Source organism: Schistocerca serialis, chromosome 10, assembly GCF_023864345.2.
Source record: "Schistocerca serialis cubense isolate TAMUIC-IGC-003099 chromosome 10, iqSchSeri2.2, whole genome shotgun sequence".
Taxonomy (NCBI): domain Eukaryota; kingdom Metazoa; phylum Arthropoda; class Insecta; order Orthoptera; family Acrididae; genus Schistocerca; species Schistocerca serialis.
In genome coordinates this window covers 133292484-133309628 of record NC_064647.1, presented here as the reverse complement: position 1 = coordinate 133309628, position 17145 = coordinate 133292484, and the positions used below count along the sequence as shown (strand labels likewise).

General features: G+C 47.9%; 1 protein-coding gene across 1 annotated transcript in view; it reads left to right on the top strand.

The window, feature by feature from the left end:
• Positions 1 to 17145, top strand: part of LOC126424610 (apoptosis-stimulating of p53 protein 2) — a 160357-nt gene that overhangs the window by 41976 nt on the left and 101236 nt on the right. The window contains exon 4 of the mRNA XM_050087349.1: positions 1838 to 2067. Coding sequence (XP_049943306.1) covers positions 1838 to 2067 — 230 coding nt within the window. The remainder of the gene's footprint in view (positions 1 to 1837; positions 2068 to 17145) is intronic.

Genomic DNA, 17145 nt, shown 5'->3' with positions numbered 1-17145 from the left:
ATTAAATTCTCTACAAGTTCTGTTGAAAACTTCGCGCAATTGTATGGAATTTAAAAACCATATTGGCCCAAGTAGTTAATAAATTAAAAATTTTACTAAATTACTTCTTCGCTTTTCTGAATGTTCTGAAAAACTACAACAGATACACGTGTGGGACACGTTTTATTAAATTCACCAAATCAATAACAACAAAATAAATGGAAATCGTGCTTTACTTTAACCTCGTACAGCTTTGCGATGGCTTCGTATTAGCGAAGTTGCTAAATTTCAGGCAAAATCTTTTGTTAGCCTTAACTACGTAAATAAACGTGGGGATCTATGTTCATATGAACTTTTTTCTTTAGTTTTAGTTGTGGAATAACATATTAAAATACTTGCGTATCTCCGTGAATCACGTTGTATAAGAGAACAAGTGTCTGGCGCAATTGTTAGACCAGATACTGCTGCTACAATGGCAGGTTATCAAGATTTAAGTGAATTTGAACGTTGTATTACAGTCGTCGCACGAACGATGGGACACAGTATCTCCGAGGTATCGATAAAGTTAACATTTCCCTGTACGACTATTTCACGAGTGTCTCGCGAATATCAGGAATCCGGTAAAACTTTACATCTCTGACATCGCTACAGCCGAAGAAAGATCCTGCAAGAACGGGACCAACGACGACTGAAGAGAATCGTTCATCGTGACAGAAGTGCAAACGTTCTGCAAATTGCTGTAGATTTCAATGTACATTTGTCAGCGTTTCCTTGATGACTGCACGACACAAAGCTTTACGCCTCGCCTGGGCCCGTAAACACCGACATTGGAACGTTGATGAGTGGACACATGTTGCCTGGTCGGACGAGTCTCGTTTTAAATTGTATCTAGCTGATGGACGCGTACACAAGTATGGAGAAAACCTCATGAATCCATGGACCCTGCATGTCAGCAGGGGTCTGTTAAAGCTGGTGGAGGCTCTGTAGCCGGCCAGGATGGCCGAGCGGTTCTAGGCGCTACAGTCTGGAACCGCGCGACCGCTACGGTCGCAGGTTCGAATCCTGCCTCGGGCATGGATGTGTGTGATGTCCTTAGGTTAGTTACGTTTAAGTACTCTTAGTTGTAGGGGACTGATGACCTCAGTTATTAAGTCCCATAGTGCTCAGAGCCATATGAACCATTTTTGAGGCTGTGTAATGATGTGGGGCGTTTGCAGTTGGAGGGATATGGGATCCCTGATACGTCTAGATACGAATCTGACAGGTGACACGTAGGTAAGCATCCTGCGTGATCACATTCATTCATTCATTCATTCACTCATGTCCATCGTGCATTTCGACGGACCTGGGCAATTCCAACAGGACAATACGACACCCTACACACAGAGTGGCTCCAGAAACACACTACTGAGTTAAAACCCTTTCGCTGGCCACCAAGCTCCCCAGAAATGGACATCATTGAGAATATCTGGGATGCCTTGCAACGTGCTGTTCAGAAAAGATCTCCTTCACCCTTTCGTACTCTTACGGATTTGTGGACAGCCCTGCAGGATTAATGGTATAAATTCCGTCCAGTACTACTTCAGACATTAATCGAGTGTGTGCCACGTAGTGTTGCGGCACTTCTGCATCCTCGTGGGGCCCTATACTGTTAGGCAGGTGTACCAGTTTCTTTGACTCTTGAGTGTACAAAAATTATACAAACAGCTGTACAATCCGGGACAGTAACGTTTAACTTTTGTAGATCCAGAAAACTGTGACATATTTAATTAAAAATAAAATTTTATAAATCTCAGGCTCAGATTAAGACCTAATCACCCAGACGCCTTTGATGGACGAATCACTTCGCGTCTTACAGCGTCCGACCTGGACTCGATCCGCGCGCTGTTCAACGAGAAGGAGAAGGAGCTGTCGGTGGCGGTGGCCAAGGTGGAGGAGCTGACGCGCCAGCTGGAGGAGCTGAGGGCCAACCGCGGGGGCGGCGCCGGCGCCGGAGGCGGAGACGGCTCGCTGTCTGCGGGGGCGGCCGACGGCGCGCCGCCAGGGGCCGCCGCGCTCGAGCTGGACCGCCTGCGCCGCGAGCTCATGGTGCGTACTGCGCGGTGCTGCTGTCGCCCTACCTCCACTCTGCAACGGGAAACACTGTACAATGGACGTTAAATTTATTTGTTCACCTCGATCGCAATTTCACACTGTTTCGCCTAGTTCGATATTATTTTATTTGTTTATTTGCTGCCATTTACAAATGATCTGCCACCTTGGTACTAAGACAGGCCGTACTTTCACAATACGAAATTGTACACGTACAGAATATGATACTTATCTTCGTTACTTCTTATTAAAAAGGATTAATAATATTGCAGCTGTAAATACTTAAAATTAATTACGAAACTAAAATCTTAAAATTAGCGATTTATGAATGGAACATAGGAATTTATGGAGACAGAGAAGATGTTATGACTTATTATAACCTTAAGACATATTATAAATTCGGAAATTTTTTCAAAAATAAATGTGGTGTGCGTACTATAAGACCTTCGGTACACACACCATCAGATTATTTGACTTGTCGCTCTAACGAAGGAGGCGAGTGTCAGCAATATGTCTCGTGGTCTTATCGTGGCGTGTTTATCTTCTGCCGTTAGGTCAGACGATAGAAATGCCACTTGCACACTTAGAGTAGCAGATTTACGGTGACCAACTTTAAATAGAACTTGATTAATTTTCACACACATTTATTAAAATAATAACAAGCATAAAAATTCCTTAACTTGGTTCTGGATCCTAATTACAATTGACAATCTGAAGTTCCTTTGGTCTTGGTGCGTTAATCTTATTGTCACATATCTCTGATACTTGACAAAGTGTCTATACATTTCTCTTCATGGCTATGTACAGGAATATGATAATCTTATTAGGCGTAGACTGAAACTTGACTACAGACTAATGCAGACTGACTAATCGGAGGTCTGTACACTCGTTATAATACCTCGAGCGTTCAGGTATCACTGCGCGAGTGTGATCCTCGAGGAGAAAAGGTTCTACGTTAGCAACGATCTCATTGGCTGCGTTACATATTAATACGCGGATCGGCGGAAGCAGAATTTGGTCCGTCTCTAAGACAGCGCCATCTCGTAGAGCGGAGACGGACGAGCGCTGCGCCTGCGCTGTTGTGCTTAGCGGGGCGTGCTCTAGTGGGAAAGTTGTGTACGCGCTGACTACGCGGAACTATACAGGGTGTTACAAAAAGGTACGGCCAAACTTTCAGGAAACATTCCTCACACACAAATAAAGAAAAGATGTTATGTGGACATGTGTCCGGAAGCGCTTAATTTCCATGTTAGAGCTCATTTTAGTTTACGGTCATATCGGGATCAGTGTCACCACCTGATTCCATGTTGAAAACAGTGCTGTTTTCCAACCTGTACATTCCTTCCTGTCTTTGCATATAGGCTCGTTGTCTGGCTCGGACATAATCTCTATAGGTCGCTTTGGATATATCGTCAGTGAGCGTGCTTAACATGGTCCACTGGTCTTCGTCTCTGAGCATTGCGTGTATGGTGTCTTGAGTTTTAAGTGTATTGTGTATCTGATGTTGGTATATCGTCTGCAGAAAAGACGATGTGTTCGGGAACCCTCTTCCCCATTTTGTAAATGTTGGGGTCTGCCTCAGACTCACATGGCTTCAGTGCATGGGATAAGGGCCGTGTCCTGTTAAGAAGAGTATCATACCGCGGCTGGCATCGATATGTTTGAATTTGTCTCTCCCTTCGGACATGTCCGAAAGAACAGATACCGTCTTCATATAGTTAAGGCTAACCGGCCACTGACCTTCTGTGCGGATGCACACGTATTGCCCGAACTTACGGGGCTCGATAAGGTTGTCTGCCGCGGGTAATGCGTGCATTGGGTAGGGGCACTACGAACGTAGTGTGTAGACATTAAGTTAGGAGTGTGGTTCTCACGGAGAGCGTGAAAGGGATAAATCTGTGCAGTCGCGCTATCCTCTGTGCCTTCGGTGGCTCATATGGATAGAGCGTCTGTCATGTAAGCGGGAGATCCCGGGTTCGAGTCCCGGTCGGGGCACACATTTTCAACTTTCCCCGTTGATGTATATCAACGCCTGTCGACAGCGTGGGTTCTTGATTTAAGTATCATTTCTTATAAGTTGTTTGCCACTCATCTTGCCAAGTATCAGTCCTCCAATTTTTTAACTGTTTAATGACAGTTGGTACTCCACTGATGTTTCGAATTTGGTCGTGCCTCCCCACTACATAGCCGCTTTACATCTTATCATAATTATTGGATAGATTCCGAGCATCACATAGTGTGATTCCACTGAGGTGGTGCCAAAAGCTACTGACAGTGTTTAGCCGCTCCTTTGTCCTCGTCTGACGAGGATCCCGTTTTGTTGATAGGCTGAACTTTAGAGCCCATATGCTGGCGGTGAAGTTAAGTACCGATTAGAAGAGAGCACAGTAGTGTCTCCGTTTAACTGACAAGGAGAGTTTAAGTTGTTCTGAAATTAGTCTTGCCAGTTTGTGCAGTTTTGTTCGTGACAATGCGCATGTGTTCATGGAAATTTCGCTTTCCGTCGATGTGTAATCCAAGACAGCGTGTGGTGACTGCTCGTTTTTTAACGCGAGGGTTTCTCTGGAGAGACCCTTTCAGTAAAGTATGTTGCCTTGTTATCGGCTATCTTGAGTTTGTTGTTGTGACACCATTGTGTTGCTGTTTCGAGTGTTCCATTTGATATTTTTTCTAGCTGGGACCTATTGGTAGCAGGCACTACGACCAAAAGGTCGTCTGCGTAAGCGACAACTCTCTCTGTCGCTATTGTCACCTCCAGTTGTTGCAGGAGGGGTTCAATAATGTCACAGAAGATGGAGCCACAGATCGACCCTTCGGGGCAGCTTTTTGTAATTCGTTTGATTACTTTTCGGCCTTCCATTTGCCATTAGACCACTCTGTTCTTACAGTAGTCTAGTAAACTGTTGTGTTTCGGATACCTCCAGTTGTCTGAGCAGCCTCTTGAACATTGCGCGTCACCAGAGATTATCAAAGGCACCCGCAATGTCGATCGTACGACATACTTAGCCATTAGGAAGTGATAGCTGAAACAACTCAAACTGCGTAACACTAAGATGACCGCGTAAGCGAACTACCTGGAAGGACAGCTACCGGTCACTTTGACCGTCGAGATTTACATTTCTTTTTTTCAGTTCAATTTAAATAAATTCAGTCCAATGTCTTTATATGTCGCTAGTATATTTCGCTCACTCTATGAATGTAATGCTTAATTTTTTTCTATATCAACTATAATTAACTAAAGAAAAAAGAATCGGAGTAAAGAACACAGAAACTATATCACTTAACTTACAAATACACACGTAATTATGGAATACCGTTTTTTGTTTCTGTGACTTGTTCTCAGTTATAGATCCAATCAGGCCATAAACATATATTGATTAGGAAATGCAAAGAAAAATTTTCATAAACTGCTGTGGCAATTACGAGAAAATAACATTGGCTTTCTCTACGACGTGTTTGCAATCTGAGCCTCCTCCTGCGGGTTCGGGAATAAGAATAGGCCCGAAGTATGCCTGCCTGTCGTAAAAGGCAACTAAAAGGATCCTCACACTTTTCAGCCCTGTAAGTTCAGGTCTCATTTTATGGTTTGACCTGCCGATTTCCAAATTCTACAGAAGTGCGCGCCATATGGGGAAGGACACCTTACGTGGTGCATGAGTTATCCATAGTGTCCGTAGATTCGAACTCCTGAACTTCTGTTCTTGGCTTTGCATCTCCACGTGTAATTCAGCTATTTGGGCGAGGACACTTTCCAGGGTATGTCGTCTTCCGTTGTCTCCTGTCCTCTTTCGCCCCCATGACAGTATTGGATTTCTCTGCGTCCAATATCCAGCATTGTAGCCATTCCGTTCTGGTGGGGCCGTCATGTACCCATTTGGTGGTAGCCCCCTGCCAACACAGGGATCGCACCGCTGATGCCTGAGCTGTTAACTCCCCACGTATGCCAAGCCTGTCTTCCTGGGGCATCAGGAATCCTGGCAACGGCCGTCATGCCAGGTGGCCTTTGTTGTGGCTGGGTGGCGCCCGTGGGAAGAGCCCCTGATCGGAGTGGGTGGCGTTAGGGCGGATGACACGCAATGAAGCGGACTAAGTCATCTCCTGCTGGTTACCATACGGTGCCAGCAGTCTCTAAGAAGAGCTAGATCGCGTACAATGCCGACAGATATGACCCTAAATCGTTTCCCTCCCTCGCTACACCATTGGAGGAACGCAGGGCTACAGAAAGAAGAGAGCCATATTCGTCTCGGTATTTAGTCTGTAGCAGAATGGACGGGAACTCCTTTCTACCTATGAATCGTCAGTTTTTTGTTGAACATCTTGAGGATAAGTTTGGGGAAGTGACAGCGCTGTCCAAGATGAGAAGCGGTGCAGTCTCGATAGCATTCCCAGCCTAATCCCGTGTATTACGCGCTTGTGACCAGCTGGGTGATATTCCTGTTTCCATCACTCCCCATAAAAGACTCAACATGGTCCAGGGGATTGTTTTCCTTCGCGACCTCCTCTAGCAGTCTGATGACCTCCGCGCCAGTCTAGAACGGCAGAGTGTTCATTTCATCCAGGACGTTTACAGGGGACCCAAAGGCAACAGGGTTGCTACTGGTGCCTTCATCTTGGCCTTCGAGGGTGATTCATTGCGTGAAAAGGCGATAGTTTACTGCTGTGACGTTAAACCATACGTCCCTCCCCATATGCGGTGCTTTATGTGCAGGAAAAATGGGCACATGTCTTGCCGCTGCAGTTCCAACGCCACATGTCGAGACTGCAGACGTCCACTGCATCCAGATGCTCGCTGTGTGCCTCCTCCCACTTGTATAAACTGAGGAGAGCAGCACTCCCCCTGCTCACCAGACTGCACAGCACTCCAAAAGCAGCGGAAAAATCATGGAGTACAAGACCCTGGACCGGTTGAGTTACCAAGAGGCTAAACGTAAATTTGAACGATTACACCCCATTCGCTTGACGTCCACATACGCTGCAGGTACATTTCCATCGCCATTACAAGTACCAGTCGTACCACACTCTGTGCCACGATCAGTGGGTCCTCTGGGCCTCCAGAATACATTTGGCCCCTTGGTGGTAGGAGGAAAATCTCCGTTACTCCCAAAGTACCTACTTTGGGAACAAGGCCTCACAAATGCAGGGGATATTGGTCCCCTCCCATAGAAGCAACAGTCTCCTCTGGCTCCTCTCATGTGGAAGGGGTCCCTTGGGACCCTCTCTCCCAAGTCTCCACTAGTGCCACAGCGGGCGGACACTCACGTTGGCTCAAGGAGCCAAAAGCTGCTGGATGAAGAGCTTTACGGTCTTCCTCTGTGCCTGAAGCTACTTCAGAGAAGTCCTCCCAGCAAGCCCCTAAAGAGAAGCGAGAGGGAAAGCAAACAAAGAAGTCTGGTAAGAAAAAGGACCCTTTGGTGGCCCCAACACCACCACTCCCTACCAACTCCGCACCTGCAGATGAGGTGGAGATCTCAGCATCCTGCGACGACCTGGATCTCACTGATGCCTCACCCCCAATAGGAATGGATACAAATACTCATTCGGTGGCAGCAGGTGACCCTGAGGTGAGGTGTAGACTTCCTCATTGAGTGTTTCATACCTTCCCGGCCTCATGATAACGTCACCCTCCAGTGGAATTGTGGCGGTTTTTCCACCACCTGGCTGAGCTATAGTAACTGTTAAGCTTTGCACCTGCTGTCTGCATTGCCCTCGAGGAAACGTGGTTCCTGGCAATGTGGACCCCTGCCCTTCACAGCTGTGGGGGATAGTACAAGAGCTGTAGCAACTATAATAATGTGTCAGGTGGATAGCTATCGGCCTATCAGCCTCACCAACTTTCTTTGTAAGCTGTTAGAATATATGGTAAGTCTGCGGCTGTGTTGGGTCCTGGAGTTACGTGGCCTACTAGCTCCATCCCAGGGCGGTTTCCGCCAGGGTCGCTCTACCATTGATAATCTAGTTTTCCTCGAGTCTGCCATCCAAACAGCCTTTTCCAGACACCAACACCTCGTTGCCGTCTTTTTTGATGTATGGAAAAAGCTTATGACACGACCTGGCGACATCTTGTCCTTGCCACATTATATGAGTGGGATCTCCCAGGCCTGCTCCCGATTTTTATCCAAAATTTCCTATCGCTTCGTACTTAGGATGTCCAAGTTGGTGCCTCCTTTAGTTCTCCCAATATCCAGGAGAATGGGGTCTCACGGGGCTCTGTACTGAGTGTATCTCTATTTTTAGTGGCCATTAACGGTCCAGTAGCAGCTGTCGTGCCGTCGGTCTCACCTTCTCTGTATGCAGACGAGTTCTGCATTTCGACTGCTCTTCCTGGTACTGGTGTTGCCGAGCGGCGCCTACAGGGAGCCATCCACAACGTGCAGTCATGGGCTCTAAGCCCACGGCTTCCAGTTTCCAGTCGCGAAATCGTGTGTCATACACTTGTTTCAGCATTGTACCGTTCATCTGGAGCCGGAACTTTACCGTAATGACGATCCACTCACTATAATGGAGACGTATCGATTCTTAGGTTTAGACGCCCGACTGACATGGCTTCCTCATCTTAGTCAGCTGAAGCGGAAGTGCTGACAGCATCTCAGTGCCCTCCGCTGCCTGAGCAACACTAACTGGGGTTGCAGATCGCTCTACGCTGCTGCAGCTCTACAGAGCCCTTGTTCAATCCCGCCTTGACTATGGGAGTCTGGTTTTTGGTTCAGCGGCTCCCTCAGCTTTGCGTTTACTCGACCCAGTGCCCCATTGTGGCGTTAGACTGGCGCCAGGAGCTATTAGGACGAGTCCGTTGACTGGCGTCCTGGTGGAGGCCGGAGTTCCTCCATTGAAGGTTAGGCGTGCACAACTGCTCGCCAGTTACGTTGCACACATTCGTAGTTCTCCTGAGCATCCGAATTACAGTCTCCTTTTCCCATCCACGGCGGTTCATCTCCTGCATTGGAGGCCCAGGTCAGGTCTTACGATTGTGATTAGCGTCCGATCTTTTCTGTCTGAGGTGGAGTCTTTGCCTTTACCACGTATACTCGAGGTCCATTCACGTACATCTCCATGGTGTACACCTAGACCGATGCTTTGCTTCGCTTTCTAAGGACTCAGTTAACTCCGCAGCTCTCTGCTGTCACTTCCTCTCGATTCTTGACATGCACCAGGAATATGAAGTGGTTTACACGGATGGCTCGATGGCTGACGGTCACGTTGGCTTCACGTATTTTCATGGAGGACATATTGAATAGGCATTCCTTGCCAGACGGCTGCAGTATTTTCACTGCAGAGCTGGTTGCCATTTCTCGTGCTCTTGCGCGCATCCGCTCATGCCCTTGGCGAGTCGTTTCATCTCTGTATTGACTTCTTGAGCAGCCTACAAGCTATCGACCAGTGCTACCCTCGCCACCCTCTGGTAGCGACCATCCAGGAGTCCATTTATGCCCTGGAACGGTCCAGCCGTTCTGTGGGGTTTGTGTGGACCCTAGACCACGTCGGAATCCTAGGAAATGAGCTTGCCAACAGGGTGGCCAAACAGGCTACACGGAAACCACTTCTGGAGATCGGTATCCCTGTAACTGACCTGCGATCATCATTACACCGCGAGGTTTCTCAGCTTTGGAGGACGGAGCGGCATGATCTCAGTACGCACAACAAACTGCATGCCCTTACGGAGACTACGAATGTGTGGAAGACCTCCACGCTGTCCTCTCGCAGGCACAATGTGGTTCTCTGCCGGCTCTGCATTGGCTATACGTGGCTAACGCTTGGCTACCTCCTCTGTCGCGAGGACCCACATATGACTGCCGTCCACATGCTGCTGGACTGCCCACTTTCCGCTGCTCTGCGGCGGACTTTTAACCCCAGCACCCTACCTTCGGTGTTGGGCGACAGTGCCTCAACAGCAGATTTAGTTTTGCATTTTACTCGTGAGGGTTTTTTTTATCGTACCATCCAAGGGTGGGTATTTAGCCTTCTCTCTGAGGTAGCCACCCTCCCTCCATTTTACTCTGTCGCACTTTCTTGGCATTTGTTTGTCTTGGTGGTCGTCTTTGCCCTACATGTGTTCACCTTGTCTTTTTGGGGTAGATATTTTAATGTGTTGCAGAGTGGTTGGCTCGTCCTCTTGTATTATTGTGATCAGCCATCGTAGACTATATGCTCTATGGTTTTAATACCTTCTTTTCCTTGTGGTGTATGTTTTCCCCGTTTTTTGTTCCTTCCATTCGTTTTCTTTTTAGGTGGGGTGTTTTTCTACCTTGAGCCTTCCTTGCGCCAGGAAAACCCTGTAGTTTGGTCCCTTTATACCCCCAACCAACCAACCAACCAACCATCCAGTCAGTCACCATGCTTATCAAAACACTTTGCACAAGCGTACTAAACACTTCCCACACACGGACGACATATGAATTTCTTGCACCGCACTTGCATACTTTGTTTTGTTTGAGTTTCTGCGTTCTCTTGTTTGGTAAGTTTTCCGCACTGATACCTTGCGTATTTCAGTGGTCGCAGTGATTGTATGAACAGGGCTTTTCCTTTATTATACATACAGACAGAAGAGTTCTTCTGGTAATCTGGAAAGAAACATTCGCCAGATAACATTTTCTCCAGTAGTCTCTCTGTAAATTATCCGTGCGCTGTTTCCGGCAGGGTCTAGCATGTTGAAAGATGCGTACAAAGGCCATCTGTGGCAGCCATGCTTGACAGTGTGCAGACGACCAGATGTCTCGTGTGGTCCAGAATATTAGTTCCAAATTTTATGGAATTTTAGAAGCTCACCTGAATGAAAACACTGATGCACCGTAATAATAAGGGGCACTAAACTTCCACACAGCACAGCACCACGTTAACAGAGCACAGCAACTAAAGTACGTCCACTGCACCACTAAAACCGTAAAGGAAAAGATGGAGCGAGATCACAACACTGAAATAAAATGAGCTAAGCGGCTGTAAAAATCCATTATTGCACTTTTTAGGGGCATGAAACCTAAAAAATATTGCAGTGGTCAAAATGATCAGCTGCTGCCCTTAAGGTAAAAACTTTTATAATTAGTTCAGCTTTTGTAACAAATGTTTGTATTCTACAGAAATTGTAGACAGCCAAAGTATGTTAAGTCATGAAACACAAGCCCCTTAAATTAAAACGTACTGTGTTTATTAAGTATTAAACAACACTCAGTGGTCAGATTGACCTGTACGGTCCTTCTAGTGTTAAAGACCAGTTAAATTTTAAGAATGTATTCTGTTCTCAAAATATTTTGTAAAAACGTTTCCCTGGACGGTCGCCCTTATCCTGTCGGAGTGGCACTTCCGTATTGATCGCACCAGTCTGACTCACAGATACAGGGGTCGGACAATAACATAATGAAACTATATGGGTCCCGAGACCTTTCCAAGTCTCAAACATCAATGATGTGTATACGCAGACTGAACCGACGAATGAAAATTTGTACCAGGGCCGGGAATAGAACTCACTTCCCCTTCTGACTAAGCAGGTGTCCTAACCAGTACCCCACCCTGGCACAGTGACTTTGGACAACTGCAAGGATTGCCCTAGCACGTCTCCCTCCCCCATCCAAATTGCTACTTATGCTGTTAGCTTTGCGGGAATCATATGGACCAAGGCGTGAATAGGAATCTGGATTGAGCAGAGAGGCGTGGTGTAGTGTAGTGGCTGGCACATCTGCCTAGTGAGCAAAAGACGCCAGTTCGAATCCCAACCTTGATACTAATTTTCGTTGTGTCCTCAGTCTGCATACGTACGTCATAACATTTTCATCTGCGTAAATACTCCGCAAGCCAACGGTAGGTACGTGGAGGAGGGTACTCTGTACCATTACTTGTCATTTCCCCTCCTGTTCACTCACAAATAGAACCAGGAAAAAATGACAGTCTGTACACCTCCGTATGAGGCCTAATTTCTCATATCTTATCCACGTGGTCCTTACGCGCAATGTATGTTGGCAGCTCAATAGCGTTTCCCGAAAGGAACACTGCCTTCCCTCCTGGGATTCCCACTTGAGTTCCCGAAGCATCTCCGTAACACTTTCGTTTTGTTCGAACCTACAAATCTAGCAGCCCCTCCTCTGAATTGTTTCGATGGTCATAAATACGGTTGCTAGCGAAGCCTGCAGGTGGCGGCGTGGTATTTGACCACGAACGGGATCTGTGCACTGCCCTCAGTACTTTTGCAAGTGTCAGCCGTGGTTAGAACAGTGCTCTTTGTAGTAGGAGTTTATTATGAAGTAGCTGACCGAATTAGAACGTGGAAAAACTGTTGCTGCTCGCACGGTGGGTGCTTCCGTAGCCACGGGAGCCGAAGTATTTGCCGTTTCAAGAGGCACCGCATCGGAGAATTACAGTGAATACAAAAAAAAATGAAAAAAAAACATCATCCGCCAAGCCATAACGCGGACGAAAGTTTGTGTTGAGTGATCGTGACATAAGCTCGTTGCAGTCTGCAGAACTGAATGTCGCACTCGCAGACCCTATCAGCACCAAGATAACGCGAAGGGAGATCCACAGGTAGGGAATTTGAGGGCAGTCTGGAATTCGAAACATCAATTATGGAAATGCATGTAACAGGAAAACGTGGCGCGGAAGGCATAAAAACCTAAACTGTGGAGCAATAGAAGAAAGTCGTCTGGTGGGGTGACTCTTGTTGCGCACTGTTTCCAACTTGTGGCCGAGTTTACATCTCAAGAGGAAACATGCCGGGGCTGCAGTGTGATTATATGGGCAGCCATATAGTGGCATTCAAAGAGCGCCGTGGTTACTCTCGTGTCGCACTGCTGCCAAGGATTACGTGATCATTTTGGCAGATCAGGTCCATACCATGGTATACTGCTGGTTCCCCACTGGTGACGCTGTGCGCCAATGCTACACCGCCCACGTTTACAAAGGTAGTCCCAGAATGAGATTTTCACTCTGCAGCGGAGTGTGCGCTGATATCAAACTTCCTGGCAGATTTAAACTTTGTGTCGAACCGAGAATCGAAGTCGCGGACAACTGCTCTGCCATCTGAGCTACCAAAGCACGACCCGTCCCGACAGCTGCAATTCCTCCAGTACTTCGTCTCCTACCTTCCAACTTGACAGAAGCTTTCCTGTGAACCATGCAGAACTAGCACTCCTGGAACAAAAGATATTGCGGAGACATGGCTTAGCCACAGCCTGGGAGGATGTTTCCAGAATGAGATTTTCACTCTGCAGCGGAGTCTGTGCTGATATGAAACTTCCTGGCAGATTAAAACTGTGTGCCGGACCGAGACTCGAGCTCGGCCCCGAGTTCCAAGCTAGAGTCGTCCAAGACCGCGCACTCGGGAGGACGACGGTTCAGATCCGCGCCCAGCCATCCTCATTCAGCTTTTCCGTGATTTCCCTAAATCACTTCAGGCAAACGCCGGGATAATTTTCACGGCCGATTTCCTTCCCATTCTTCCCCTAATCCGAGCCTGTGCTCCGTTTCTGATGGCCTCATTGTCGACGGATCGTTAGACACAAATCTACTCCTCGTCCAAGACTGGTTCTGTGAGCACAAAAATGAACTGTCATGTCTCCTCTGTCCACCAGTCATCAGACCTCAATATTACTGAGCGTTTGTGGTCTGCTTTAGAGAGGTGGTTACGTGATCGCTACCCACCCCCATCATCGTTACCACTATTTTGCAGGAAGAATAGGACACGATTCCCTTGAAAAGGATACGAGACTCGTATTCCTCCATTCTGGGACGACTATAAGCTGTTTTGAATGCCAAAGTTTTTCCTGTGCCGTATTAGGCGTGGTAATCTGTTTCCGGTGCTTCCATATTTTTGTCTACGTCCTGAACAAGCTGTCCCACCCTGTTGTAGCTGTGGGGTTCCTACTGGGGGTGACCCACGTTCTATTGAAATTATCCTCCATTGCCGTTAGACAGCGAGCCTAACGAATGGCCGACTCACTGCCTTGCATCCACTGGAATGACTTACTGGCGTCGAACCAAGTTGCTCCATAACGGAGGGCTGGTTTGACCCCTAACAAACGTACTCGGTTGCAATTGTACTCTGAACCTTAATTTGATTTTTAAAATGTTTACGACACTCCTATCACATAGCCGAATTGTCAACGTCGTACAGTGGATGCTTCTACCCTTTCCTGTAATCTTTTGTCCCCTGTCTCGACAGCAAATTAATGTTAACAGCTTTTCCGGGTGTCGTATGACAGTTTTCTTTTAGCCTTCACCCTCTCCCTTGTGGTTTAAAACCGAATGATTTTTTGCGCACGTTTCCAATGTACGAGGTGCGCGAGAAAAGTAAAGAGATTTTTATCCACCAAAATTTTTATTTTTTTCTCAATGATGTTGTCCTCTTCGTATTAGTTCCCTTCGGCAGCTATACACAGGCGGAGTCGTTGTTCCCAGTCTTGGTAACAACGCTGAAAGGCTTCTAGTGGTAGTACTTTCAACGTGTCGATCACATTTTTTGAATGTTCTCCAGAGCCCCAAAATGACGTCCCTCTAAAACATTTTTCAATTTTGGCAAAAGGAAAAAGTTACAAGGACTCAGATTAGGTGAAAAGGGGGCTACGGAAAAATAAATCCGTGAAGGAAGTAACTGGGTGGCATGGTCGTTGTCATGGTGCAGCATTCGCTTGTCTCCAATTTCTGGTCTCACTCGATTCACTCTTTTCCTCCTGAGCCTTTCAAGGACATCTTCGTAAACCAGTTGGTTGACATTTTTTCTGGAGGAACAAGTTCTATATCCACGGTTCCCCTGCAGCCAAAAATGTAAATCAGCATTGTTTTGATCTTTGATTTGCTCATTCGAGCTTTTTGTCGGTCGAGGAGCTGCCTCAATGTACCACTCCTCACTTTGCCTCTTGGTCTCAGGACCGTGCTCAAAAATCCAAGATTCGTCACCTGTGATCACACTGCTGAACCATTCGTCGTCATTGGCATTACTCACAAAGAGGTCGACGCACACGTTTCTTCGATTGTCCCTCTGCTTAGTTGTGACGTTTCTTGGCGCCATTTTGGCTCAAACTTTTCGCGTGTGCAACACTTCGGTCAAAATTAGATGTACGTCGAAAGTGCGTAACAAGTCATCCATCATCCTTATGGTTAAACATCGACCTGATCCCACAAGAGACGCGCACACGCTCTACGTTTTCGTCGTTTTTTGAAGCTGAAGGTCTCCCCGAGCCGAGGTTCGTTTTCAACGTGTTCCCGGCTTTTCAAAAATGCTGTGTGCCATCGAAAAGCTTGTGCTCTCGATAAGGAATGTTTCCCGTGCACCTGTTCCAAGTTTTCACAGGTCACACATGCGGATTCCCCAAGTTCAACGCAAAACTTGATTGCATAATGTTGCTCTAAATTCTTCTGAACCATTTTCGTAAACAAAAGCACAGCTTCAGTGATGGCGCGCTCAAAACTCACGTGACGACCGTGCGGAGGTGAAACTCTGAGCATTTGGAAGGAGTGATCACAAGTAGAGTAAAACAGCTTTACCAGATCGTTCGCAGTGCTGTCAGTCTCATTACTCTCCTCACACACTTTGTACCCAGTATGATCGTTATACACTCCTGGAAAGTGAAATAAGAACGCCGTGAATTCATTGTCCCAGGAAGGGGAAACTTTATTGACACATTCCTGGGGTCAGATACATCACATGATCACACTGACAGAACCACAGGCACATAGACACAGGCAACAGAGCATACACAATGTCGGCACTAGTACAGTGTATATCCACCTTTCGCAGCAATGCAGGCTGCTATTCTCCCATGGAGACGATCGTAGAGATGCTGGATGTAGTCCTGTGGAACGGCTTGCCATGCCATTTCCACCTGGCGCCTCAGTTGGACCAGCGTTCGTGCTGGACGTGCAGACCGCGTGAGACGTCGCTTCATCCAGTCCCAAACATGCTCAAGGGGGGACAGATCCGGAGATCTTGCTGGCCAGGGTAGTTGACTTACAGCTTCTAGAGCACGTTGGGTGGCACGGGATACATGCGGACGTGCATTGTCCTGTTGGAACAGCAAGTTCCCTTGCCGGTCTAGGAATGGTAGAACGATGGGTTCGATGACGGTTTGGATGTACCGTGCACTATTCAGTGTCCCCTCGACGATCACCAGTGGTGTACGGCCAGTGTAGGAGATCGCTCCCCACACCATGATGCCGGGTGTTGGCCCTGTGTGCCTCGTTCGTATGCAGTCCTGATTGTGGCGCTCACCTGCACGGCGCCAAACACGCATACGACCATCATTGGCACCAAGGCAGAAGCGACTCTCATCGCTGAAGACGACACGTCTCCATTCGTCCCTCCATTCACGCCTGTCGCGACACCACTGGAGGCGGGCTGCACGATGTTGGGGCGTGAGCGGAAGACGGCCTAACGGTATGCGGGACCGTAGCCCAGCTTCATGGAGACGGTTGCGAATGGTCCTCGCCGATACCCCAGGAGCAACAGTGTCCCTAATTTGCTGGGAAGTGGCGGTGCGGTCCCCTACGGCACTGCGTAGGATCCTACGGTCTTGGCGTGCATCCGTGCGTCGCTGCGGTCCGGTCCCAGGTCGACGGGGACGTGCACCTTCCGCCGACCACTGGCGACAACATCGATGTACTGTGGAGACCTCACGCCCCACGTGTTGAGCAATTCGGCGGTACGTCCACCCGGCCTCCCGCATGCCCACTATACGCCCTCGCTCAAAGTCCGTCAACTGCACATACGGTTCACGTCCACGCTGTCGCGGCATGCTACCAGTGTTAAAGACTGCGATGGAGCTCCGTATGCCACGGCAAACTGGCTGACACTGACGGCGGCGGTGCACAAATGCTGCGCAGCTAGCGCCATTCGACGGCAAACACCGCGGTTCCTGGTGTGTCCGCTGTGCCGTGCGTGTGATCATTGCTTGTACAGCCCTCTCGCAGTGTCCGGAGCAAGTATGGTGGGTCTGACACACCGGTGTCAATGTGTTCTTTTTTCCATTTCCAGGAGTGTAGTTTGGTCCCTTGAAACCCCATAATCCATTCATACACGGCTGTCAGGTGGCCGTGACGCCCCTAATACACCCACTTTAGACCCCTGCTCTGCTGCCCACTGAGTGCGTGTTCCGC